Genomic DNA, 24,819 nt, shown 5'->3' with positions numbered 1-24,819 from the left:
AAATCCCGCGCATTAGTTTACTGAATCCCGCGCATTTTACCTCTGACATTCCGTAATTGCCCTTTTTCTTAAAAGAAAATTTAAAAACTTCACTCCCTTCTCTTTTCTCAAAACGTAACCATTCGTTAATATATCGACAATAATGGATCGTAATTCGCGCATATTATATGTAATTTTTCCGTTTTATCAACAACTCCTCTAATACAGTGTTTTAATCGATTTAATTAATATATTTTTTCAATTAAAAAAAGTTTATTTTAAAATTAGGGTTTAGATTAAGATCGATTACAATAAGTCGGGTTGTTGAAGGGTGGTTGTGGGGTTGTCGAACAGGCCGGAGTAGGGTGGTCGAAGGCGCGTTATGGATGGTCGGAGGGTGCGGTTGTTGCGGTGGTCGGAGAGTGCAGTTGTCAGTTTCTGCAATTTTCGTGAGCAAGGAGGAGTTTGGGTGGTCGGCGCTGCAGTGGGATGTCGACGCCGGTATGGGGCGGGTAAGGGTGGCTGCCGGTAGGATGGGGGTGGGGGAGGGGGTTGGTGGTGTTGGGTGTTTAGGGAAATCGTTGTATACAGAAGCTTGTTTCCTTTTTTTTTCTTTTTTTTTCTCTCTCTTCTTTTTTCTTGGTGGGTGGAAATGAGAGGGGCATACTCGGAATAAAGGGTAAAAATGCGCGGGATTGAGTAAATTGATGCGCGGGATTTAGCAATTACGTAAAAGTATAGGTAACTTGATCATAGCCTACTATAAATAGAGGTATCTAAATGATGTAAAATCACGACAAATACACAACTTGAAATATTAATCAAGAAAAGAAAATATATATTATATTATTTATTGTATTGCATAGCAGGAAATGGAGGGAAAGAAAATTATTTTGGCAGCTATCTTGGGTAATTATACTTATACTATACTATACTATACTATACTATACTATAAAAATTTAGGTGTATATCACAATTGTAAATACCATGTCATCGTACATCCTAATATATACGAGGAGAAGTGATCGATATTTAAGTTTGTTAATATTATTGGTTAATTGCATTGCATGTTTTGATCTCAGTCGTCCCAAACCTGGAGGCCGGAAGCAGTGACTGTTGGCTTGATGGCCATAGTTGTCGACCCGTACCTCAGGCGGATTTGACGGGTTGTTGTCCTGGATATATGTGCGGCCGTATTGGTCCTTTTCCCTTTTTTACAGGCAGATGTGAAACTTGTAAGCTTCATTTCATTTCTATGAGGTTATTAGTTTAATTTTATTTTAATTTTGCAAATGTAATTGACTTTCACTGTTGTCGTTATGAAGTGCCATTCCCATTGGCAAGATGTACAACGGAAGGTACAGCATGCAGATCCGATGCGCAATGTTGTGGGCGACTAAAATGCTCAAACACAAACAGTAACGCATTTATTGTTACCAAACTTACCATTGGTAAATGCATCAAGCGATAGTGAAGCAGCCAGGGCATTTCTAGATATTTATTTTGATGGTCTGCTCATGGGAGCAAGTGTTTGGAGAGACCTCGAGAGATATTTACTCGGACAACGGCAAAGTGGAATTTCCTGGAAGACAAGGAGCGAGGAGTGGACTTGGAGAACATGATGTTCGGCAAGTTCTATGTCAAGGAGCTTCAGCCTATCCTTGAAGGGACGTTGACGCCGATTATTGTGTGGTCAGAAGCTCGCCCACAAGCAGGAGTGCAGAGAAAGCCAAATCCCAACACAACGTGGACAACTAGGGCTCAAACACGATGTCTCACTGAAGCACCATTCAAGACTTTGGCGTTGCCGAGGGCGGCAACAAGATTAAGTGGGGGAGAGTGTGATGATCCGCACACTTCGAACCCTTAGATTTATTCATACTTATGTAATTTCATTTCCCTTGTATATTTTTAGTAAATACTTTCCTAGTTTAGCATAGTTAGCATAACTTTTTTTTCATAAATATGTATATCGCTATTCTACACTTTCAATGTTTCCTGCTACCAGGATGTAACTATCAAATTTCCCTCTTTAGGGAGTACTAGTGAATGAAAATTTGCTTCCTACCTTGTGCCTTCGTGTTGCTTGTTGTTGCTTTGTTGTGAACGACTCTTTGCCTTCACTTTTCTAACAAGCCGTGTTTGTGGGATCGACACTAGGATCCCGACTCACACACCCGAGACCGATTACGAACGCCTATTGCTTGACAAACACTAGTGTTTGACGCTCTCGTTGCAATCCTGTCGAGTGTTGCCGAGACCCGAGTATCGTGCTAGTGAGCGATCCTTCACTAGTACGAAGAACCTTGTCGCTTGCATCTTGCCTTGAGCCAGGCAAGGGTGCGCGCCACGATCCGGCAAAAGTACCAGACCGTGACACTATGCCTCTCATCATCTGTCAGATTAGGTTTTTTCATAATGAAAATAGTTGGAACTGTAATTTTAGTGAAGAAATAATTGTAATTATTGAAAGTTGAAGTGTAATTTTTTTTTTGTTTTAGTTGGAAATGTAAGTTGAACGAATCAGAAAACATTTGCTGCACTTGATGTAGTCTAATTTATTTGACTTGATGTTTTTTGGTGGGAGATTTGAAATTTCATGAAAAAGTCTTTTCCCTCCTAATTTCCCTCCAACTTGTTTTTCCTTTCTCTTTATCAAAAACCGGGTAACATTATCCCCCTTATAAGGTCTAGGGTTTTGCGAAAAAATTCCTAGGGCTTCGTCTATCTCCTCTTAGATTCTCCTTCTGCTCGAGGCTCTCTCTCACGATTTCGATCGTGAGTTTGGGATTCGTTTTTTGTTTTTTGTTTGTTTTTGTCTTCTTATGTAGGGTCAGATGGATGGTAACACACGGGGTCGACGCCGGGAAGGTAAAGAGATTGTTACGACGGATGAAGAAGGGGGTGATGCGGCGGTCGAATGGGAGGAAGATGCTGAAGTGGGGGAACGAAGGCAACAGTTTGTGCTAGTTGGTAAGATTTGGACCCTAAAGGCGATAAATGTTCGTGCTGCGATTGATACCATGATCAAGCTTTGGAATCCCTCGAAGCCCATGCTAGGGAATGTGGTAGACGCTAAAGAGAAAACCTTTGTTTTCAAATTCGGATCGGAACAAGACAAGGCTAGGGTTTTAGAAGGGCAACCATGGCACTTCGACAAATACGTATGGTGTTTTAACGAGCCAAATGATTCACGTAAACTCACGGATGTTCCATTATTTCATTTCCCTATCTGGGCTAGAGTGTACGACCTCCCAATCTCGGGACGCTCTAGCATTGCGAATGTGAGAAGAATTGGCGCGAATTTGGGGGATTTTGTGGCTGTAGATATGGGTCCAAACTCCGAGATAGATAGGGCGATTAGGATACGAATCCTTATTGATGTCCGTCGCCCGTTGAAAGCTGTGGTTCCTATAAGAATGAAGGAGGGACGGGTAATACATTTCGATGTCAAGTATGAGCGCCTTCCCATCTTCTGTTATGGGTGTGGGACGATGGGGCATGGTGAGAAGGAATGTGAGCATGGTCCTTACGAAGATGACGATCTCTGTTTTGGCGAATGGTTGAGGGCTTCGCCATGGAAAATTGTTAAAACCGTGAGTGATGGTCCGGGAAAGGCAAGGAGGGATTTGAATGCGGAATTTGACACAATGAAGAAAAAAGAGGACGCGGAGGCTGACATTGCGAAGATGATTGATAAACTCCAAACCATTGCTATAAACTTTAAGTTTAGAAAGGGAGAAGGGGGAAGAGGGGTGTCGACAGCTAGGGTGCAGGAGGAGGGAAATGTGGAACTTGGAGTACAAGGGAGGGATGATATAAACAGAGAGGATGTTGGGGTTACTGTTGGGGGAGCTGCTGTTGGTAGTAACGGGTTGGAAGCTATCGAGGGGTTTGAGGCAGATGGGGGTGGTAATCCTGAGGCTGTTTGTGAGTTGGAGGGTGGTGGAGAGATGCAGTATGGGATGAAGGTTGATGGGGCTGGTAGGAGGAGCATGGGTTCTTCGAGCACGGGCAGTGGCAGCGAGAATGGGCGTGATATAGGGGGGGTTTTGAAGAACAGGTGCTGGACAAGGCTGCCCAGGGACTCCCCACTGGTTTCAACGGAGAGTCTTGTGGCTTTGGGGGATCTGGGTAAGAGGGAGCGAGATGGGGAAGGAGTGGGACAGACTGAGATACGAAAGAGGCAGAAAATTCAACTAGACGGGGGCGTCTTGATACCTTAGGCGGAGGTTGAGGGAGCTCAACCCCGCCCGGCAAAATGAATCTCTTAAGCATTAATTGTCGGGGCTTGGGCAACCCCGACACAGTTCGAGCCCTACGTGCCTTGGTGCGTAGGGAAGCCCCGGCCATACTCTTTTTATGCGAGACGAAGTTGTGTGGTCGTGAAATGAGGAGAGTGAGGGATAGTTTGGAGGGATATAATGGCCTAGAAGTGGATAGTGTGGGGAGATCGGGGGGTCTTGCATTTCTTTGGAAGAAAGAGATTGATTGTTCGTTCATGTCAGCATCAGTTCACTACATGGACTTCATGATCAAGGATGATAATAAGGTATGGAGAGTTACGGGCTTCTACGGTTGGCCTGCTGTGGCTGACCGTCATTTATCTTGGCAGCTCCTCCGGATACTGAGTAGACAATTGGACTTACCTTGGGTATGTATAGGGGACTTTAATGAAATCTTGTTTGCTAATGAGATGAAGGGTGGAAGCCGAGCCCAATGGCAAATGAATAATTTCCATGAGGCGGTTAATGATTGTGGTCTGCGAGATGTAGCGTGGGAGGGTTACAAATTTACGTTCGACAATGGGCAGAGTGGGATGGCTAATAGGCAGAGTATGATTGACCGAGCTATGTGCACGAGTTCATGGTTAGACCTATTCCCATATGCAAAATTACTTCACCTTGATAGGGAATGGTCTGATCATGCGCCTATCAAACTTGTCCTTAATAAGAGGGAGTTGGGTGGTGGAAGAAGAAGGAGCTTTCGATTTGAGCAAATATGGGTGGGGGAGGAAGGCTGTGAGGAAGCAATTATAAGGGGAGGTTAGAAAGGGCAGGGGCAGCTTATAGAGTCGATCAAGGAATGTGCTCGGGAACTTGGGGCATGGAAGAAGATAAGTATTGGCAAGATCAATTGGGCACTTGAAAATAAACGCAAATTGTTGGGACGGCTCAATCAAGGAGGGAGAACCGAGGAGGAAGTAAAGCGCAGGAGGAAAATTGTGGCGGAAATAGCTGAACTTTCTAGGCAGGAAGAACAATATTGGAGACAGAGATCGCGTGCGCTGTGGCTGCGAGATGGGGATCGTAACACAACTTTTTTCCATACAAGAGCGGGTGAGCGAAAGCGGAAGAATTTCATCGGTAAACTGATTGATGATAGTGGGATGGTACGGACTGGTGATGAGGCGATATCGAGGGTAGCAAACAATTATTTTACGGAGCTATTTACCTCAGCTAGACCGTCTGACTTTGAAGATGTGCTACATGGACTTGAAGGGCGTGTGACGGACCGCATGAATGTATTTTTACGAGCTGATTATCGCGAGGAGGAGATTGTTGAGGCCCTTAATCAGATGGATCCGCTGAAGGCACCGGGACCGGACGGAATGAATGGCTTATTTTTTTAGTCTTATTGGCATATTATAGGACCGGATGTGGTACGTACAGTGCTCCATATTCTTAACGGGAATGAGTCGGCTGAGCCTCTAAATAAAACTAATATCGTCTTAATTCCCAAGAAGAAAGCTCCGGACAAGATAAGGGACTTTAGACCGATTAGCTTATGTAATGTGGCGTACAAACTTGTGTCGAAGGTCCTTGCTAATCGCCTGAAGCTATTTTTGAATGAGATCGTTTCGGAGAACCAGAGCGCTTTTACGCCAGGCAGATTAATCTCAGATAATATTTTGATTGCCTTTGAAGTTTTTCATTATATGAAGAATGCCAGGAGTAAGGAGGGGCACATGGCTATTAAACTCGATATGGCTAAAGCGTACGACAGGATAGAATGGGATTTCTTACGGAGGGTGCTTCTTGTTATGGGGTTTGATCGCTCTTGGGTGGCTCGGGTGATGGACTGTGTTACATCGGTCACGTTTGCAGTTATGATAAATGGTACACCGACTGAGGAGTTTCGACCATCCAGAGGTCTAAGGCAGGGTGACCCGCTCTCCCCGTATTTGTTTATCCTTTGTGCGGAGGCTCTATCAAATCTCATGAGAAGGGCGGTGGAAGCTAGAGCGCTGCACGGGATCCGGGTAGCGAATGGAGCCCCAGTTATCTCTCACCTCTTGTTCGCGGATGATAGCATCTTCTTTACGAAGGCGACGATTGGTGAAGCTGAGATTGTTAAGTCGATATTGCAAAGGTATGAGATGGCCTCGGGTCAGTTGGTGAATCTTGATAAAACTATGGTCTCGTTCAGTAGAGGGATACCGAGGGCTCAAAGGGAGAGAGTGGCTGGTTGCCTTGGGGTTAGAGAGGTGGCTGAGCATGATAGATACTTAGGTTTACCTACGGTTGTTGGAAGATCGAAGAAGGCCTTAACGGACATTATTCGGGATAAGCTTAATAAAAGACTTCAAGGTTGGCGCGGGAAATTATTGTCTAGGGCTGGTAAGGAGGTTCTCATAAAGGCGGTTGCCAATTCACTCCCTACCTATGTGATGAGTGTGTTCCAAATTCCGGCCAACTTTTGTGATGAGCTTAGAAAAATAGTGTCTCGATTCTGGTGGGGGCATGAGGAAGAGAAGAAGGGTTTGTCATGGGTATCGTGGAGGAAATTAACTCGGTCAAAGTGTGTTGGACGAATGGGGTTCAGAGATTTCCGTTTCTTTAATCTAGCTTTGTTAGGCAAGCAAGCGTGGCGTCTCGTGGTAAACCCGAATTCGCTTTGGGCTCGGTTGATGAAAGCTAAGTACTATCCCCAAGGAGACTTCATGGGTGCTATGGTTGGAAACAATCCTAGTTATACTTGGCGAGGCATTGTGGGTGCGAGGTCAGTCCTTGATCAGGGAATGAGGAGAAGAATCGGAAATGGCCGTGGTACGTTGGTGTGGGGGAATGCGTGGATCCCGGGTACACAATCTGGCCGTGTTATATCTGTAACACCCTCATACTCCAAGTGCCTTACCAGGACCACTCAGGTATGAAGACATTACCATCTCGGTTGCCCGAGGTATGATAATCAAATAAACAATGAAGAAACAACGTTTAATTATAAATACTTAGCGAAGGGTTACAATTCTCAAAACCAAACCGAAAGTACAATACATGTTCTCAAACCGATCGTTCTAACGAAATGTAAATAACTAATAAGCTACAGCGGAAGACTCCTATCATCATGTCGTGGCAATCCCAGCTATCCCAGTACTCATCTCAATACCTGCTCAATATCTGCTCACCATCCCTGAATGGATCACCGCAGGTTTACAAAACAACACCGAGGTCAGTACTAATCACACAATTCAATATATATTAACAATAAGACAAACAGACAGCTTAACTGTCACACACACACAATCACGCCAAATCCAATCATCTCAATCACCGATCGTCCACTTTGGACAGCCCGCCGATGGGGGACCGCAGCCGTACCCACCAAATCCCCGCTCCACATAGTGAGCGATAACCCTGTCCATTAATGTGCACATCCCTTCTGTGGCGGGTTCCACAGAAGGCGAAACTAGGGCGTGAAGCCACTCCCGCAAGTGACCCCACTCAGCCGAGGACACGCCTCAAGAACCACAGACAGCAGTCACAATCACAATCACAACTGTCACAATACAATTATTACATCAACAATTAATCTCAACACATCAACCAATATCCCATTATGGGACTAATACTGAGTAGGAAATCCTACCTGAAAAGCACACAATCAGACGATCTCTACTGCTGAATCAAAAAGCTTCCTCTATGAACCCTCCTCCTATTATACAACACATAAAGGCTACCAAATCACATACTACACATAAACCCCCAAATCTCTAAATTAGGGTTTAACCAAATCAAAGGAAAGACAATAAAAAGGGTACATAGATCTTACCCTCGACGCAAGGAACTCAACGGTATAATCAACGCTAAGAACTGACCTTCCAAACTCCGGGGATTGCTAATTATGCGATTAAGAAGATGAACTTGCTTGCTTTCTCTCTTAAACAGTAATTTAGGTTTTGCAAAAGTGATTTAGAATAATGACGACAAAGCTTATATACCTTAATCGCATATTTAACAAAACCCGAGAAAATTCCCGTAAAAAACCGCTACTCGATCGAGTACCCAAGGATACTCGATCGAGTACCCCCCTACTCGATCGAGTACCCCAGCTACTCGATCGAGTACCCAACAGGTCAGAAACTTTTCTAAAACGCAACTTACCCTTACTCGACAGAGTAAGGCCTACTCGATAGAGTACCCCAAGACTTATAAATACGGAGTATTACAGTCTTCCCTCCTTAAAAGGAACTTCGTCCCCGAAGTTCAAACCACTACTAAACAAAGGTACTCCCATAACACTTCCGACTCAACAACTAAAACAAAATTCAGCATGAAACATGTTACTAACCCAACTCATCCTGACAAACATACCGACACAATATACAAAAAGGGGTATAAAAACTCTTAAAAACTGCTCGCGATCATCTCCTACCCCCCTAAAAGAAACAAGGTTACGTCCCCGTAACCATACATACCTGATAAAAAAGGAAAGGGTAACGCTCTTTCATAGCCTCCTCTGGCTCCCATGTAGCTTCCTCGGTCTCATGGTTAGACCAAAGGATCTTAAGCAAAACCGTCTCACCACTCCTAGTCTTTCTAACCTTTCGGTCAAGAATCTGCTTAGGTACCTCAAGATATGATAAGGACTCATCTAGCTCTAAGCTCTCTGCCTCTAACACATGTGACGGGTCACTCACATACTTCCGCAGCTGCGATACATGAAACACATTATGCACTCTCTCTAACGCAGCAGGTAAAGCCAGACGATAAGCAACCTCTCCAACTCGCTCTAAGATCTCATAAGGACCGATGAACTTCTGACTCAGCTTGCCCTTTTTCCCAAATCTCATAACCCCACGCATAGGAGACACTTTCAGAAGAACCTTATCCCCAACCTGAAACTCTATATCTCGGCGATGTAGATCTGCATAACTCTTTTGCCTGTCCTGAGCTGCTCTCATCCGTTCCCTGATCATCTTAATCTGTTCCACCATCTCATGCACCATCTCTGGTCCTAAAACCACTGCCTCAGCACTATCGTCCCAACAGATTGGACTCCTACATCTCCGCCCATACAAAGCCTCAAACGGTGCCATACCAATACTGGTGTGATAGCTGTTGTTGTAAGAAAACTCTATCAAATCCAACCTCTGTTCCCAGCTACCACCAAAATCCATCACACAAGCTCGCAACATATCCTCAAGAGTTTTGATTGTTCTCTCAGTCTGCCCGTCTGTCGCAGGATGAAATGCTGTACTCATCTTCAAAGTTGTTCCCAACGATTCCTGCAACTCTTTCCAAAACCTCGATATAAACCTCGCATATCTATCAGACACTATGTCCTTAGGGACTCCATGTAACTTAAGCACGTTCTTTCGATAGGCCATAGCCAATTGTGCCTTAGTCCATGTATCTTTCATTGGAACAAAGTGAGCTGACTTGGTCAGTCGATCCACTATTACCCAAATCATGTTGTTACCTTGTTGACTCTTTGGCAAACCCACAATGAAATCCATGGAAATGGATTCCCACTTCCACTCAGGTACCGCTAAAGACTGAATCTTACCTTGTGGTCGTCGCTGTTCCCCTTTAATTCTCTGGCATGTCAAACAACGGGACACAAACTCAGCTGTCTCTTTATTCATCCCAGGCCACCAAAACGTTTTCTTCAAATCCTTGTATAGCTTGTCACCACCCGGATGTACTGAATATGGTGTACAATGTGCCTCTGTCATGATAGTCTTTTTCAACACCTCATCATTAGGGACACACCACCTACCATCAAACCTCAAACTACCATCTGTATGAATGGAAAAGCGGGACACTGTCCCTTTCTCTACTCCAGCTCTCCACTCAACCATCTTAGGATCCAAAGCCTGCTTACCTCGAATGTCATCATAAAACTCAAGTCACATCTTTGTCATATCACCCATGGCATCTCCTTTCTGCATCATATGTATCCCAAACCTCGCTACCTCATCTCTCAGCCTCATCAAAGACAGAGCTGTACACAAAGAATGTACACTCTTCCTACTCAAAGCATCAGCAACTACATTGGCCTTCCCTTCATGGTAGATGATTTCCATGTCATAATCGCCAATCAGCTCCATCCACCTCCTCTGTCTCATGTTCAACTCCTTTTGAGTGAATATGTACTTGAGACTCTTGTGATCCGAAAATACCTTAAAGATTGCTCCATAAAGGTAATGTCTCCAAATCTTGAGAGCAAACAACACTGCACCCAACTCCAGATCATGAGTAGGGTAGTTCTCCTCATAAGGCTTCAATTGCCTAGAAGCATAGGCAATCACTTTACCATTCTGCATCAACACACATCCCAACCCATTCTTTGAGGCATCTGTATAAACCTCAAAGTTCTCACTCCCTTCAGGTAATGCTAAGACAGGAGCTGTGGTCAAACGCTCCTTTAATGTTTGGAACGCCGTCTCACAACTCTCATCCCAACGAAACCTGTTCTCTTTTCTCATCAACGCTGTCATAGGTCTAGCTATATTGGAGAAATCTTTCACGAACCGTCTGTAGTATCCAGCTAAACCCAGAAAACTCCTGATCTCAACAACATTCTTTGGTGCTTCCCACTTTGTCACTGCCTCAATCTTCGCCGGATCCACAACCACTCCCTCCTTAGAGATCACATGCCCCAGAAAAGCAACTTTCTCTAACCAGAACTCACACTTGGATAGCTTAGCATACAACTCATGATCCCTCAAAGTTTGCAACACGATCCTCAGATGCTCCTCATGCTCCTCCTTAGTCTTAGAGTAGACTAAGATGTTATCGATAAACACCACTACAAACTGGTCCAAGAACTGTCTGAAGATTCTATTCATCAAATCCATAAACACTGTCGGTGCATTAGACAACCCAAACGGCATTACTACATACTCGTAATGGCCATACCTCGACGTGAAAGCTGTCTTTGGTATGTCCACCTCTCTAATCTTCACCTGATGGTACCCCGACCTCAAATCAATCTTAGAAAAGACTGATGCACCACTCAATTGATCAAACAGGTCATCTATCCTTGGCAAAGGATACTTGTTCTTTATCGTCACTCGGTTCGGCTCCCTGTAATCTATGCACAACCTCAAACTCCCATCTTTCTTCTTTACGAAAAGAACTGGTGCTCCCCACGGCGATACACTTGGTCTAATGTATCCATTCTCTATCAAATCATCCAACTGCTTCCTAAGCTCCTCCATCTCCTTAGGACCCATGCGGTACGGTGCCTTAGAGATTGGCCCCGTCCCTGGTTTCAACTCGACGGTGAAATCTATCTCCCTCTTTGGTGGTAACCCCGGAATATCATCAGGAAAAACATCTGCAAACTCTCCCACCACTGGTATCTCATCAACTGTCGGACTCTCTATCCGGTCATCTCTCACATGGCACAAGATCAAAGGACATCCCTTCCTCAGATAAGACTTCAAGGTGATAGCTGCAATCAACTTAACTTTGGGTTTGACTAGAAACCCCCGATAAGACACACTAACACCCTTAGGACCTCTTAAAGACACTTTCTTTTGATGACAGTCTATCTTAGCTTTATACTTCCCTAACCAATCCATCCCAACTATCATCTCAAAACCGTCAAAAGGAACCTCTAGCAAGTCTACAGGTAGATCAACCTGCCCAACTATCATAGATACATCTCTAAACAACCTCCCACATGGTACAGACTCACCCGAAGGTATAAAAACTTGCTCACTAACAGACTCATATACCCTCAAACCCAACCGTTTAACATGACTCGAAGATACAAACGACTGAGAAGCCCCCAAATCAAACAAAACAAAGGTATGAATACCATTAACAAGAAATGTACCGGTGATAACGTGTGCATCTTCCTCAGCTGCTTTCTTCTCCATCATGAATAACTTTCCACTAGTCTTCTGTCCACCTCCCTGGACAGTACTAGCTGAAGTGGTCGGCTTAGCACCCGACCCTTGATTGTTGTTGTTGTTCGTTGGTGGATCCTGATAAGAATTACCGTCGTTGCGGTTGCCTCCACTCTGGTAACTCTGACTTACCCGGTTTGGCCATGACCCAGCCGGTCTGTTGCTCGCATAGCTCTGCGCTGGTCTCTGGAAAGATCCCGGTGCACTTGTGCACTCATGTCTCTTGTGGCCTACACCACCGCAACCATAGCAGGTCACTCCCCAGCTACCACTAACACTCCCACGACCGCGCCCAAAGGAAGCCCCAAAGATCGAACCCCGACCTTAAGAAAACCCTTAGACTGATTGTGGTTGCCTTTCTTGTGATTAGATTGGCCACCACCCTCGCTCTCAGACTTCCTCTTCTCCCCACCTGACCTCTCCTGAGCCATCTCCACCAACCTCTCAACTCTCCCAGCCCTCTCATAATCTTCCTTAACATCAGTAAGGATTCCCACGGGTAACTTATCCATAATCTTGGTGGTCAACCCCCTCTCAAACCTCAACGCCAGATTCTCCTCACTCAAACCCATATCTTCAGCATACCTAGACTTCTCATTGAACTGCCTGTAGTACTCGGCCACATACATCTCAACGGTCATCTTAAAACTGTCAAACTCTTCCCTCAACTTACTCCTCACATGCTCCGGCACAAACTCCTTCCTCACAGCCCTACGAAACTCCTCCCAAGGTATAGCAGGTAAACCTTGGTTTGTGTATATCTCCTTAGCACTCACCTTCACTGTATCCCACCACTTGCCAGCTGCCTCCCTCAGATAGAACGCAGCTTGTTCCACTCTCATCTCATCGGGACAGTGAACTAAATCCAATATGTTCTCCATCTCTCTCAGCCAACTATCAAGAAGGTTAGGCTCCCCAACTCCCTTATACTCTTTCGGGTTAAACCTCACTATGTAGAGGCTGATTTTAGAATGATCAACCTCCTTCTCCTTATCCTTATCCTTATCCTCATTCACTTTCTTTAGGGTCTCTGTAAGAGCATCTTGGTGCTCCAGCATCTTAACGATATCATCCATATTCATGGTCTCAGCTCTCGCATAGTAAGCGTTTCTCTTGGGCGGCATCTTGAAACTATACGAGAAAGGGTAGATATAAACACACATACTAAACCTCAAAACACGAAAACACACTGCCCAGAACCTACTCGATCGAGTTCCCAAACATACTCGATCGAGTAGCGGGCTACTCGATCGAGTGCCCTCCATACTCGATCGAGTGCCCCAACATCAGACCCCAAACAGACCTTCTGATCTCTAACATACTCGACGTGACCCCCTACTCGATCGAGTACCCCTAGTTACTCGATCGAGTACCCCAAAACTCGATTCTGGTCTCAAAATCATCAAAAACCCACCCGATCAAGTCAGTCCCACTCGATCGAGTCATGCAAACTCAGAAACGCTACCCGCATGCTATGTCATATACTAACATGCTAAAAACTTTATAAAACTACATATTATATCATATCTAAGCATATAATGCTACGCATCCTTTCGTACGATCTACGAGATCACTATATCATGTTATTAAATGCCACTTTGTAAACATCCATCATGTTATCATTCCAACTGCAAATTTCCATATATCACCAACCTTCCTTTCACATTTTCAAATTTCTACTTCAACATCCAACAATTACACACACTTCATCACATTCACACATAAGTTAACCAAACAACACATATGACCTTGACACACTCCCCCCATGTGACCGGTTCAAAATTGTAGGGCGAGTTCGCGGCTTCAGGACGTCTCCCAAGCCTTTGCATTAGCTCCTACAACCTTTACCCCGGGTTCATTTTAATTGACTCGCTATGTTCATTGGGTTCATTGGTTACAGGTTTCAGGATCGTCGCTCTGATACCATTTGTAACACCCTCATACTCCAAGTGCCTTACCAGGACCACTCAGGTATGAAGACATTACCATCTCGGTTGCCCGAGGTATGATAATCAAATAAACAATGAAGAAACAACGTTTAATTATAAATACTTAGCGAAGGGTTACAATTCTCAAAACCAAACCGAAAGTACAATACATGTTCTCAAACTGACTGTTCTAACTGAAATGTAAATAACTAATAAGCTACAGCGGAAGACTCCTATCATCATGTCGTGGCAATTCCAGCTATCCCAGTACTCATCTCAATACCTGCTCAATACCTGCTCACCATCCCCGAATGGATCACCGCAGGTTTACAAAACAACACCGAGGTCAGTACTAATCACACAATTCAATATATATTAACAATAAGACAAACAGACAGCTTAACTGTCACACACACACAATCACGCCAAATCCAATCATCTCAATCACTGACTGTCCACCTGGACCAGCCCGCGCGATGGGGGACGCAGCCGTACCACCAAATCCTCGCTCCACATAGTGAGCGATAACCCTGTCCATTAATGTGCACATCCCTTCTGTGGCGGGTTCCACAGAAGGCGAAACTAGGGCGTGAAGCCACTCCCGCAAGTGACCCCACTCAGCCGAGGACACGCCTCAAGAACCACAGACAACAGTTACAATCACAATCACAATCACAACCGTCACAATACAATTATTACATCAACAATTAATCTCAACACATCAACCAATATCCCATTATGGGACTAATACTGAGTAGGAAATCCTACCTGGAAAGCACACAATCAGACGGTCTCTACTGCTGAATCAAAAAGCTTCCTCTATGAACCCTCCTCCTATTATACAACACATAAAGGCTACCAAATCACATACTACACATAAACCCCCAAATCTCTAAATTAGGGTTTAACCAAATCAAAGGAAAGACAATAAAAAGGGTACATAGATCTTACCCTCGACGCAAGGAACTCAACGGTATAATCAACGCTAAGAACTGACCTTCCAAACTCTGGGGATTGTTAATTATGCGATTAAGAAGATGAACTTGCTTGCTTTCTCTCTTAAACAGTAATTTAGGTTTTGCAAAAGTGATTTAGAATAATGGCGACAAAGCTTATATACCTTAATCGCATATTTAACAAAACCCGAGAAAATTCCCCGTAAAACCGGCTACTCGATCGAGTACCCAAGGATACTCGATCGAGTACCCCCCTACTCGATCGAGTACCCCAGCTACTCGATCGAGTACCCAACAGGTCAGAAAATTTTCTAAAACGCAACTTACCCTTACTCGACAGAGTAAGGCCTACTCGATAGAGTACCCCAAGACTTATAAATACGGAGTATTACAATATCGCCATGCCCAGCTGGCAGCGAGATGATGAAGGTTGCCGAGCTGCTAAATCCGAATGGTGGGGGGTGGTGGACAGAGAGGATTAGCCAGCTCTTCTTGCCTTTCGAGATTGAACGGATTACCAACATTCGCCTTAGTCCAAATGGAGCTGATGACCTGTGGTATTGGGTGCACGAAAAAGATGGCTGTTACTCGGTTCGAACTGCTTATAAAATGTTGGCAGGGGATACGGTGGATATGGCGGATATGTCGAATTGGGAAAGGGAGAAGTGGTTATGGAACAAGCTCTGGAAGGTTCCGGTTTGGCCCCGTGTGAAGCTCTTCTTCTGGCAGCTGTGTAACGAAGCATTAGCAACCAAGGCAAACATCGCATCTCGAGTGGGAGGTGAGTCTTCTTCTTGCTCTTTTTGTCATTCCAATAATGAGTCGAGTCTTCATCTGTTTTGTAATTGTTGGGTGGCTAATTGGGTTTGGGACGGGATTGGGCTACAATGTGAGGAAGAGGAAGCCAGGGGAAGTGGGGTGAGGGAGTGGGTGGAATACCGGTGGAGGGAGCTCAGTGAGGCGGATTATGGGAAGTTTATGATAGGATGTTGGGTATTATGGGAGCATAGGAATAGGGTGGTCTTTGATGGGGTGGAAATTGACCCGGCTAAGGTGGTTCGGAGGGTGCAGGATGTTCTCGCTGAGGAAAGTGGTGGGACGAATGTGGGTGAAAAGAAGAATAAAGCTGGTGGACGGGGGAGAGATGAAGAGAGGGCTGAGGGATGGATGGCTCCATCGAGGGGAGTGGTGAAAGTTAATGTGGATGCGGGAGTGTTGGACGGGTTTGGTGTGGGTACGGGAGCAATCTGCCGGGATGAGAAAGGGGAGGCTTTATGGGGGATGGCTATAAACCGCACTCTTACCTGGGAACCAGTCATTGCCGAGGCCGTTGCAATCCTTGACGGAGTTCAAGAAGCTGCTCGAAGAGGACATCGAGACGTGGTAGTGGAGAGCGATTGCTTGCAGATTATTGAAGACCTTCAAAAGATGCGACATGGGAGGAGTATTCTTTCGGCCGTTCTAGATGATATATTAGCTTGTAGTAGCTCTTTTAATTCTTTACGATGGTCACATACTTGTCGAACAAATAATTGTGTGGCTCATGCGCTTGCTCATTTTAATCCTAGTTTTGTAGGTAAAACGGTTTGGGATGGTGACTTGCCACCGATCGTTAACAATGCTGTACTTTTTTATATCTCGTTAATGAATTAAGCCCTTTTGGATATTTACCTCAAAAAAAAAAAAAAAAAAAAAAAACCGGGTAACATTGAAATTGGTGGGAAGGTTAAGCATGACCCCACCCCTTAACACAAGTACTTTATTTTCTAATTAAACACAAATATTGCAACTAATTATCTTTTCTTGGTTGTTGAGCCAAAAACAAATGGGTAGATCATATAAAAATGGAGGAAGTATCAAATATCAATAAGGGTTATTTGACAGGAATAATCCAAACTATTGTCCACCTGCTCATAATAATCCGAACAACATTTTAACTCGAAGTAATCCCAAACATGAATACCCTCTTCTTAAAATAGACTTAGTGACCAGATACCTACTAATCAAGTAATTGCTTTTTTTTTTCTCTTTTTTTAATATTTTAATAATGATTACATTCACCCTCATCCCATCAATTCCAAAAACCTCCCTGTTCAATTCACAAAACCTCTTCCTCCATTAACGACCACCAAATAAACCACCACAAATACCCCTCACCTCTACCAATCCCACCACCAAGCTCTTCCCGTCAACTCCGACAAGCCCGCTACAATCAATTCCCACGTAAAATATGGGAAACAATGGAAAATGAAGCATTCTTTTTCTATGAACAACAGCCTGAGAAGATATAATCACTCAAAAAAACAATCAAACCGAATGTGTTGAATTTGGAATCTCGGACAAATAAAATCGCACACAAAGTGACATCTTTTAATCTATGATATACAAATGAGGTGGTTTCTCAAATTCTAAGCCCCCATCGATTAGTCGTCTCTTTCTTTGTCCTCTTCGAATTGGGGTCAATTAGATTTCAAGAGATTTTGCCTTTTTGCTTCTTTCAACAGCTTCGCAAGTCTCTTCTTCTCGTCGTCAAACTCCGGATTTTCAGTACCTAGCTTCTCTTCCCTCAATTTTACGACATATTCCAAGATCTCGATGGAATCTTCTATTGTGTAAGGGCGAAATCAATTTATCAAAATGGAGGTGATTTAATTTTGGTTAATTAAGGAAAAAAAATGCAGAAAAAGAGAGGTGTTTTAATGGTGAAGGTAGTTTGGGGAAGAACGAGGTGGTGTTTTCAAAAGCGGAAGGTGGTTTTGGGAAGAACAATAAGCTTGAGGATTTAACTTTGAAAATGGAGAAAGAAAAAAAAAATGGAGGAATTAAAGGATAGTAGTGAGAATCAAGATCTGGGAGATTTAAACCAAGTAATCAATTTAGGAAGGAGAAGAACAAAAAATGGGACCCATAAGATTATCACCTGAAACATTACCGGTTGTACTAGGTAAAAATTAGAGTCAGTTTAACGTAGGATAAATGAGTCAATAGTCTAGATTTTTCCCAGTTAAACGTTAGTATAGATTAATATGAGAAGGTGAGAGATAGTTTGGATTATTCCCATCAATTAACCCTATCAATAATACCAATTTAATATATCCCGATCCAAAACCCTAAACAAGATTCAGTCACTCACACGTAGAGGGAGAGCAGAGTATCCGACGATCGGCGACTACTCTCGCTTCTGTTTTCAGGTTTGCAGCTGATTTTAGGGTTTCATGCTTTGTTCTTATACTTTAATTGATTTGGGGGAAAATCTTCAGTTTTATGTTTAGTAATCATTCTAGTTAATTACATCTCAGTTCTTCAATGACAAAGAGTAAGAAGAAGCATGTGATTCCGCAACAAAGTTACCTCTCTGATGATCTAATTATTGAAGAAATACTTACAAGATTACCCGTCAAATCAATTATTCGATTTAAATCGGTTTCGAAACAATGGTATTCTACTGTTTCTTCTTCCGAATTTGCGAATGCCCAACTTATCAAATCCCCCTTTCCTCACCCTTCTGCTCCTATTGACACCTTGTTTATCAAATGTGGTAAAAATTGTTACCTTTTCTCGTGCGACGATGATGAACAGATTTGTGCTAATTCTGAAGATAATTTGGTTAAGCTAGACGTCGACTTTGGGGTCGGAAAGTATAATCTTGAACTTACAGGGTGCTGCAATGGGTTAATTTGTTTAACCCAATATTATAATGAATACTTCATTTTATTGAATCCGGCTACCCGTAAGCTGCACCAATATGAGTCAGATGGGTATTTGAAGCGTTTTGATGAATCAAAATGCCCTTACGTAGCCTCTGGATTTGGGTATGCATCCAATGTCGATGACTACAAATATGTTCGAATTCTGTCGGAATATGGGGGTAATGAAAAAAAACCTATTGTTCACATCTTCTCTCTTAGGGAAAATAGGTGGAGAGAAATTGATTTTGATCATAACCCGCTCGTAGTTTATAGAAACGCGATGCTTGTTAATGACAAGTTATACTGGCATGCTGTTAGTATCCAAGACGGTGATTCAGTTGTTAGCTTTGATTTAGGGACTGAGAGGTTTGACATAATTACGATCAATTGTGCCGAACAGGACGCCTTGGGAGTTATGGGAGGGCGTTTGAGCACGTGCAGCTGTACGGGTGACAAGTTAATGAATATATTGGAACCTCCCTCAATACTGAAATCTATTTGTCTACCAAAGGGGTTCAGATTAGACATGTACTCTCAAATGCTTGGGTTTACAAAGGCTGACAATTTTTTTGTGACGAATCCATTATATGATGAGGGTTCTGGGGGTGCAACATTAGGGTTACTTGACACACGTACAAAACCTATGCAATACACAACACTTTTGAGGTTTGATATGTTGCTTAAAATTGCAATATATTTCCCAAGCCTGGTTTCGCCTTTTCCCATCGTAGAGCCTTTAGAGGCATAAATACAATGTTGCATTGTATGCTCTTTATAAATTGCTTGTAGAACTCTATGTGACTGTTTTGTACTATCTTAGAGTATTTCTTTACAATTGATTCCATCTTCATTTACTTGCATTAGGTCGTTTTTGTATTAGATTTATCAGATGGTAGGGCACATGAATTTGTGGATCCATGGAATTTTTTTGCTCTAGTTCATGCCTTTATCCTTGGTTGGCGGGACCCATCAGCATCGCTAAATGTTTTGTCATCTGGAAGGAGTTGGAGCTAGCACACATGGCATATGAACCCGGATTCATCAATTAGACATAGTACTAATATATGATGTACTCTCCCTATAAATTTGGAACAAGCTGATGTAGGTTGTAGACTTGTAGTGAGCTATGTTTGAACTTTGAAGTGTGATCTCACATTTCTCCTTAATTTATAAAGTTAATGGTTGGTCACAAATGTAAGACCGTTATGTTTTTGTGAATATAAAACGTGAAATGAAAATCTTGTCGTACCATCATGCTGTATGGAATCTATGAGCAAGGATTTTGGCATATGCTCCTTAAGTACTGAAGTTTCTACATTTGATTTGTTTATGCAACAACTACTTCATATTTGTATGTCCTGTAATGTGATTATAGCTCAGTCTTTGTCAGTCAATATCTTGGATTTTGGCATTTAACAGCATGAGTTTCACATGAAACATTTGTTCTTCTTTATATTGATCTGCTGATCTCATGTGATCTGCTTGACAATGTTTTTCTTTTTTGCTTTCAACTGTGTAGTGTTTCTGGCATGTTTGTTAGTTGTTACTTTTAGCAGTTATGTATTTTCGTGTCATTTTCCGCAAGGTGGTTGTTACGTTACTCTATAAAGATAGAAATCGTGATTTACAACTGATCAAATACTAGTATGTGATAATATATTGAAATGATTTGGTAAAACTGTGTGTTTTTCTGATGAAATATTTTGGATTTCATGGCTTCTTATTATTCCACATATAAGTCTTTTATTCTTATAATTTTGAGTGGCTAGACTAGCTACTGGTATCCTTGCCTGTTGATTTGTTACTGGATTTGTTATTCTGCTGTTAAAGGGTCTGTGAGACATCGACACCCTTTTGAGTCTTGGTATTTCATCACTTTGGATCATTTAGGTTGTTCTTTTACTTGTGGATCACTTTGGAAATAATTTCTTTGTTATTACGGGTAGTCGAAAAGTTATGTATATCTCACTATAATTTTAAATATATGTTGTGAAATCGAAAGATATCCACGGCCGCATTTGAGGAGAATAGATCGCTTTATAGCTAAATGATTGAGACGAAGCTGCAATGGCTGATTCTGAGAGTCTATGAGACAATTCTGATGCTGCAGAGCTTATATCTGTATGACACACTGTTCGGTCGGGTCTTCTGAGAGTCAGGTTCGTTTTCTCATTGTTCTTTAATATATTATGGTTAGTTGCTCAGTGTTCTTTGTACAAATATCGCTCGTGGACATCTATATAGATGATGAAATGAAAACCAGCCCAACCTGAATGACCACCCCACAACCCAAGGTAGAACCAAAATACAAACGGACTTGATCTGACGCGTAACTGTTACCAACTTTGTTGGACCCTATATTGACTGATTTGAAATCACTCAACTAAAATATAACCTAGTCTGAGACTTCCAGAAGTTTATCTACATGACAAATTAGAGTATATAATTCACCATAGTCTGATACTCTGATAGTAAAGGATGGCACAGTAGCATTACAGTTGGGTTCCTGATTGCAGGAATATATTTAGTCTATAATTTATCGAGTCATCTTTTAACCTTTGGCTTCACGAAACTATTGGATGATTCGGAGTTTGCTTTTGTATATAATCCTTTAGTCATTGAGGCAACTCTTAATAGTAATATGACCACCTAGACAGGGGTGCTGTTGGCCCAGTGAATGTTGCTTACATTCTGAGTCGAGGTGGCTCTAGACTCCTCGTATCTCTAATTTAAAGTAGAGTCAAGCCTTACCTTACCCTGTTACCCCTCTGCATTCATTCAAAAAGATTAATTTTAAAAGATGACTGCTTTTTACTGTTCTCTGATGGAGTATTTGTCTTCTGATTTTGTCAAAAGCCAATTAACCCTTGATAAATGAACCTATTTAAGCAAAAACAATGGGATTTTTATTTCAAATTATCCCAAATGCCCTAAAATGCAAAAGTTGTTGAATTAAGACTGACTTTATTTCTTCCTTTTAATTTAACACTCGTAAAATGCTCGTGCCACTTTATTTCCTCTTTTAAATTTATGACCGACTTTATTCTTGGACTCAACTTATTACTCAATTTGAGTATGATTATCAGAATGGAGGCACAGTAGAAAAGTTTTAGTTGCGTGACTTGGGTCTTAAGTTGTGTCTCGGAAATTTAAGACAACTTTTAATGAATAGTAAAATGTGGGTCGGAATGTTGGTCTTATGTATTGTTGTAGAATTTTTTATGAGTCGGAGCATTAGACTACAGATAACGTGAGAAACTAAAAAAGTTTGAACTGAGTCTTAAAAATAAAATATATCAGACCTTACGACATTTTGGGTTTAAGATAAAGATAGCCTAAGTTATTCTTATTCTACACCCGCAATATTTAGCGGTAAAGTAGATGTTCGTGTGACGTCATCAGTTTATAATGATCTAATAAGCATCATGGGGCTGCTATATTCGTGACTACACTAGATATAATCATTTGTTAATGAAAAAGAGGATGATTAAAATTAATTTTAGATAATCACTGTTAAATTATTTCTTCCGTTCACTTAGATTCCATACGTTTGTTTAATATATTTAAGGTGTATTTTAATGAAATGTATGGAATCTAAGTGAACGGAGGAAGTAGTATACTACAGTAGTAGGAAATTAAATACTCTAGTTATGATCAACATGGTGACATCTTTTTGAGTCACTGATTTTTGCTTTTTGCTTTTTGGTTATATGGATTTACGTGGAGGATTGAACTTGTTTTATGCTTTGAATTCTTTTGGTTTAGATTTGCATGACTGCTACAGTTCCTGCTTCCTGTCTTTGTCCAATACTACGTAATCTTGGATATGTTCAATTTTTTTCGGCCCTCGGGTTTGATTTTAATGGTTAAACCGTCTTGACTGATATCTTTTCATAATATACTCCTTAGCGGTTTACATCGACCTCTATATGTATTTGAAGATCTTTTCACAATATATTCCACAACTTTTTAAATTGCTTTTAGCTTTTTGATGATATGGTTTTAACATTATCAGTGTACGTACATCTCTAAGCTGATTGGTATATGTCTTCGTCGTGCATGTGAAGGCTGTGTATTATTGTACTCCATCCAACCCCCTTGCCCTGATTCGAGTGAGAGTAATGTTAATGCAGTACTATAGTGTTCCTCAATTGTTCCTCGTGCATGTGAAGGGTATTTAAGTATTGAAAAACTCTGATGTGTATCAAGTTGAAGATCATGGCTACCCAATGCAGATTCCTAAGCGAAAACCTCATCGTACAATCGTAAAGGGTCTCAAATTACTTAACCAAATCGTCAAAACTGTCGGCTACTTTGGGCTGCCCGCTTCTTTGTATTGGGGTAATAAACTTCTTCCTCCTTCTAGGATCGCACCAAAAACCAGTTTCACAAATTTCTCAATTCTTACCCAAGAAAACAATCTCCCTCTTGATTTGTTTACCTATGAGATACTTTCTCGGCTTCCTATCAAATGCTTGCTTCGGCTTAAATCAGTTTCGAAACACTGGTGCTCTACTGTCTCCTCTTATGAATTTGCCAATATTCACTTTAAAACCCATCTTTCAGGCAACCTTCCGTCTTTTCCTGTAGACTTCCTGTTTATTCAGGTAGCTACTAAGTTCTATCTTCTCTCTGTTCAAGATGATAATGTAGTTCTTGATTATTGCTTAGTTAAACTAGAGCCGAATTTTGACAACCATGGCGACGAAGAAAATGTGGTTCAATTGGTAGGTTCATGTAATGGCTTAGTTTGTTTAGCTACTTCATCTTTTTCTGCTGATTATTTCTGTATATGGAACCCTGTAAGTTTGACTGGCGCAAATTTTCCGACCCCTGTTATACTTCTGGTAACTGTATTGTGTCTTGGGGATTTGCCTATGTCTCCAGTATTGATGACTAATTGACTATAAGGTTGTCAAAATAGTTCAAGACTGTGACCTACTAGAAATCACTGTCCTCGTGTTTTTCTTGAGTTCTCAGGAATGGAAACGGGTTCATGATCATATGCTTGGCCCAAGTCTGTCTTTAAGCAAAACCAACCCGGGTGTGTTGGTTAATGACTCGCTTTATTGGATCATGGTATCGAGAGGCCCTCTACAGAAACGGGTTGTCATTCATTTTAGCTTAACTCTTGAAACGTTTGAAGAAGTTCCCGGTTTAGTAGTCCCAAGTGGCAGGGATCACTCGGATCAGTTTTTGTGTGTTATAGGAGGGTGTTTGTCCACATACAACTTGAACATCCGCCACGAGGCAGATCTCTCCATTTTGAAGTGACCCGGAGAAGTGAAATCGTTGACCATATCCTCTGATTCTGAGAAATGGGCTTGCTCCGGGTTGGTGGGACCCACAAGGACCGGCAAGTTATTCGTCATCTCAATGGGTTCAGAGCTAGAACTGATGAATCCGGGTTTATCGGCTAAAGACTGGACTCCTCTTGTAACATTGGAACAAGCTGACAGACTTTCTATAGTAAGTTATGTCCCAAGTTTAATTTCACCATTTTCTATCTGAGATTTACTAGAAATATTTTGTGAATTGCTCTGTTTTGTATTCTCCCTGACATATTTCACTAGTTTAATTTCACAATCTCAAACACACAATTTTACTTTTTGCATAGATGCCAATGTAGAAATATTTTGAGATTTACTAGAAATATTTTGTGAAGTTTAATTTCACCATTTTCTATCTGATATATTTCACAAGTCTTGATGTGTTGTAATTTATGTACTGGTCTTTTATCTTATCATGTTCAGAATTCGGATGCATATTTTTCTCATTTGGAGTATGTTATATCTGATACTCGACAGGTCGGCAAGCCGCAACAATGTCTTTATCTACCAAATTCACTGTTTACACAGTAAGTAATTTTACAGATGCGATGTCACAGTTTTACCCATGGCCAACATTTTGTGTAAGATTACATGACCATCAGTGGCAGTGTTGGGATTTTGCATTAGAGGGGATTACTGACTGTAGTTCTCTCGCTCCGCTACTAAGCACCTTGCCACAAGTCAAAGTCATGTATGTGAAAGTTATGGGATACACGATCTAATGAGCTTATTGTCCTATTGTATTAGATTATAATACAATGAACACTTCAAAGTAATGCCAATAATAAACTAACA

At 42.0% G+C, this 24,819-nt stretch overlaps 3 protein-coding genes across 12 annotated transcripts in view; all 3 read left to right on the top strand.

The window, feature by feature from the left end:
- Positions 1 to 24,819, top strand: part of LOC141606452 (F-box/kelch-repeat protein At3g23880-like) — a 157,796-nt gene that overhangs the window by 131,616 nt on the left and 1,361 nt on the right. For 4 of the 10 annotated variants that reach the window (XM_074425580.1, XM_074425588.1, XM_074425582.1 and 1 more), the window contains exons 4-6: positions 20,697 to 20,853; positions 23,675 to 24,163; positions 24,448 to 24,551. In XM_074425580.1, coding sequence (XP_074281681.1) covers positions 24,455 to 24,551 — 97 coding nt within the window. In that variant the 5' untranslated portion in view covers positions 20,697 to 20,853; positions 23,675 to 24,163; positions 24,448 to 24,454. The other 6 variants (XM_074425584.1, XM_074425586.1, XM_074425585.1 and 3 more) reach the window with 5 other exon arrangements.
- LOC141608627 (uncharacterized) lies at positions 4,370 to 16,658 on the top strand. The gene is made up of 3 exons (XM_074427969.1): positions 4,370 to 5,024; positions 5,631 to 7,028; positions 15,415 to 16,658. The coding sequence occupies exons 1-3, from the start codon at positions 4,370 to 4,372 to the stop codon at positions 16,656 to 16,658; spliced, it is 3,297 nt and encodes a 1,098-aa protein (XP_074284070.1).
- Positions 18,083 to 19,982, top strand: LOC141606456 (F-box/kelch-repeat protein At3g23880-like). The gene is made up of 2 exons (XM_074425594.1): positions 18,083 to 18,196; positions 18,305 to 19,982. The coding sequence occupies exon 2, from the start codon at positions 18,312 to 18,314 to the stop codon at positions 19,440 to 19,442; it is 1,131 nt and encodes a 376-aa protein (XP_074281695.1). The 5' UTR covers positions 18,083 to 18,196; positions 18,305 to 18,311; the 3' UTR covers positions 19,443 to 19,982.

This window comes from Silene latifolia, chromosome 10, assembly GCF_048544455.1.
Source record: "Silene latifolia isolate original U9 population chromosome 10, ASM4854445v1, whole genome shotgun sequence".
NCBI lineage: Eukaryota > Viridiplantae > Streptophyta > Magnoliopsida > Caryophyllales > Caryophyllaceae > Silene > Silene latifolia.
The sequence above is the reverse complement of the archived record's forward strand: the minus strand, read 5'-3'. Positions and strand labels throughout refer to the sequence as shown.

Excerpts from the sequence above, each read along its gene's own strand:
- LOC141608627 (XM_074427969.1), top strand. The coding sequence starts at position 4,370 with ATGAGGAGAGTGAGGGATAGTTTGGAGGGATATAATGGCCTAGAAGTG. Across the intron at positions 5,025-5,630 it reads GGAAGCAATTATAAGGGGAG|GACCGGATGTGGTACGTACA; the intron begins GTTAGAAAGGGC and ends GGCATATTATAG. Across the intron at positions 7,029-15,414 it reads AAGAATCGGAAATGGCCGTG|CTGGCAGCGAGATGATGAAG; the intron begins GTACGTTGGTGT and ends CGCCATGCCCAG.
- LOC141606456 (XM_074425594.1), top strand. The coding sequence starts at position 18,312 with ATGACAAAGAGTAAGAAGAAGCATGTGATTCCGCAACAAAGTTACCTC.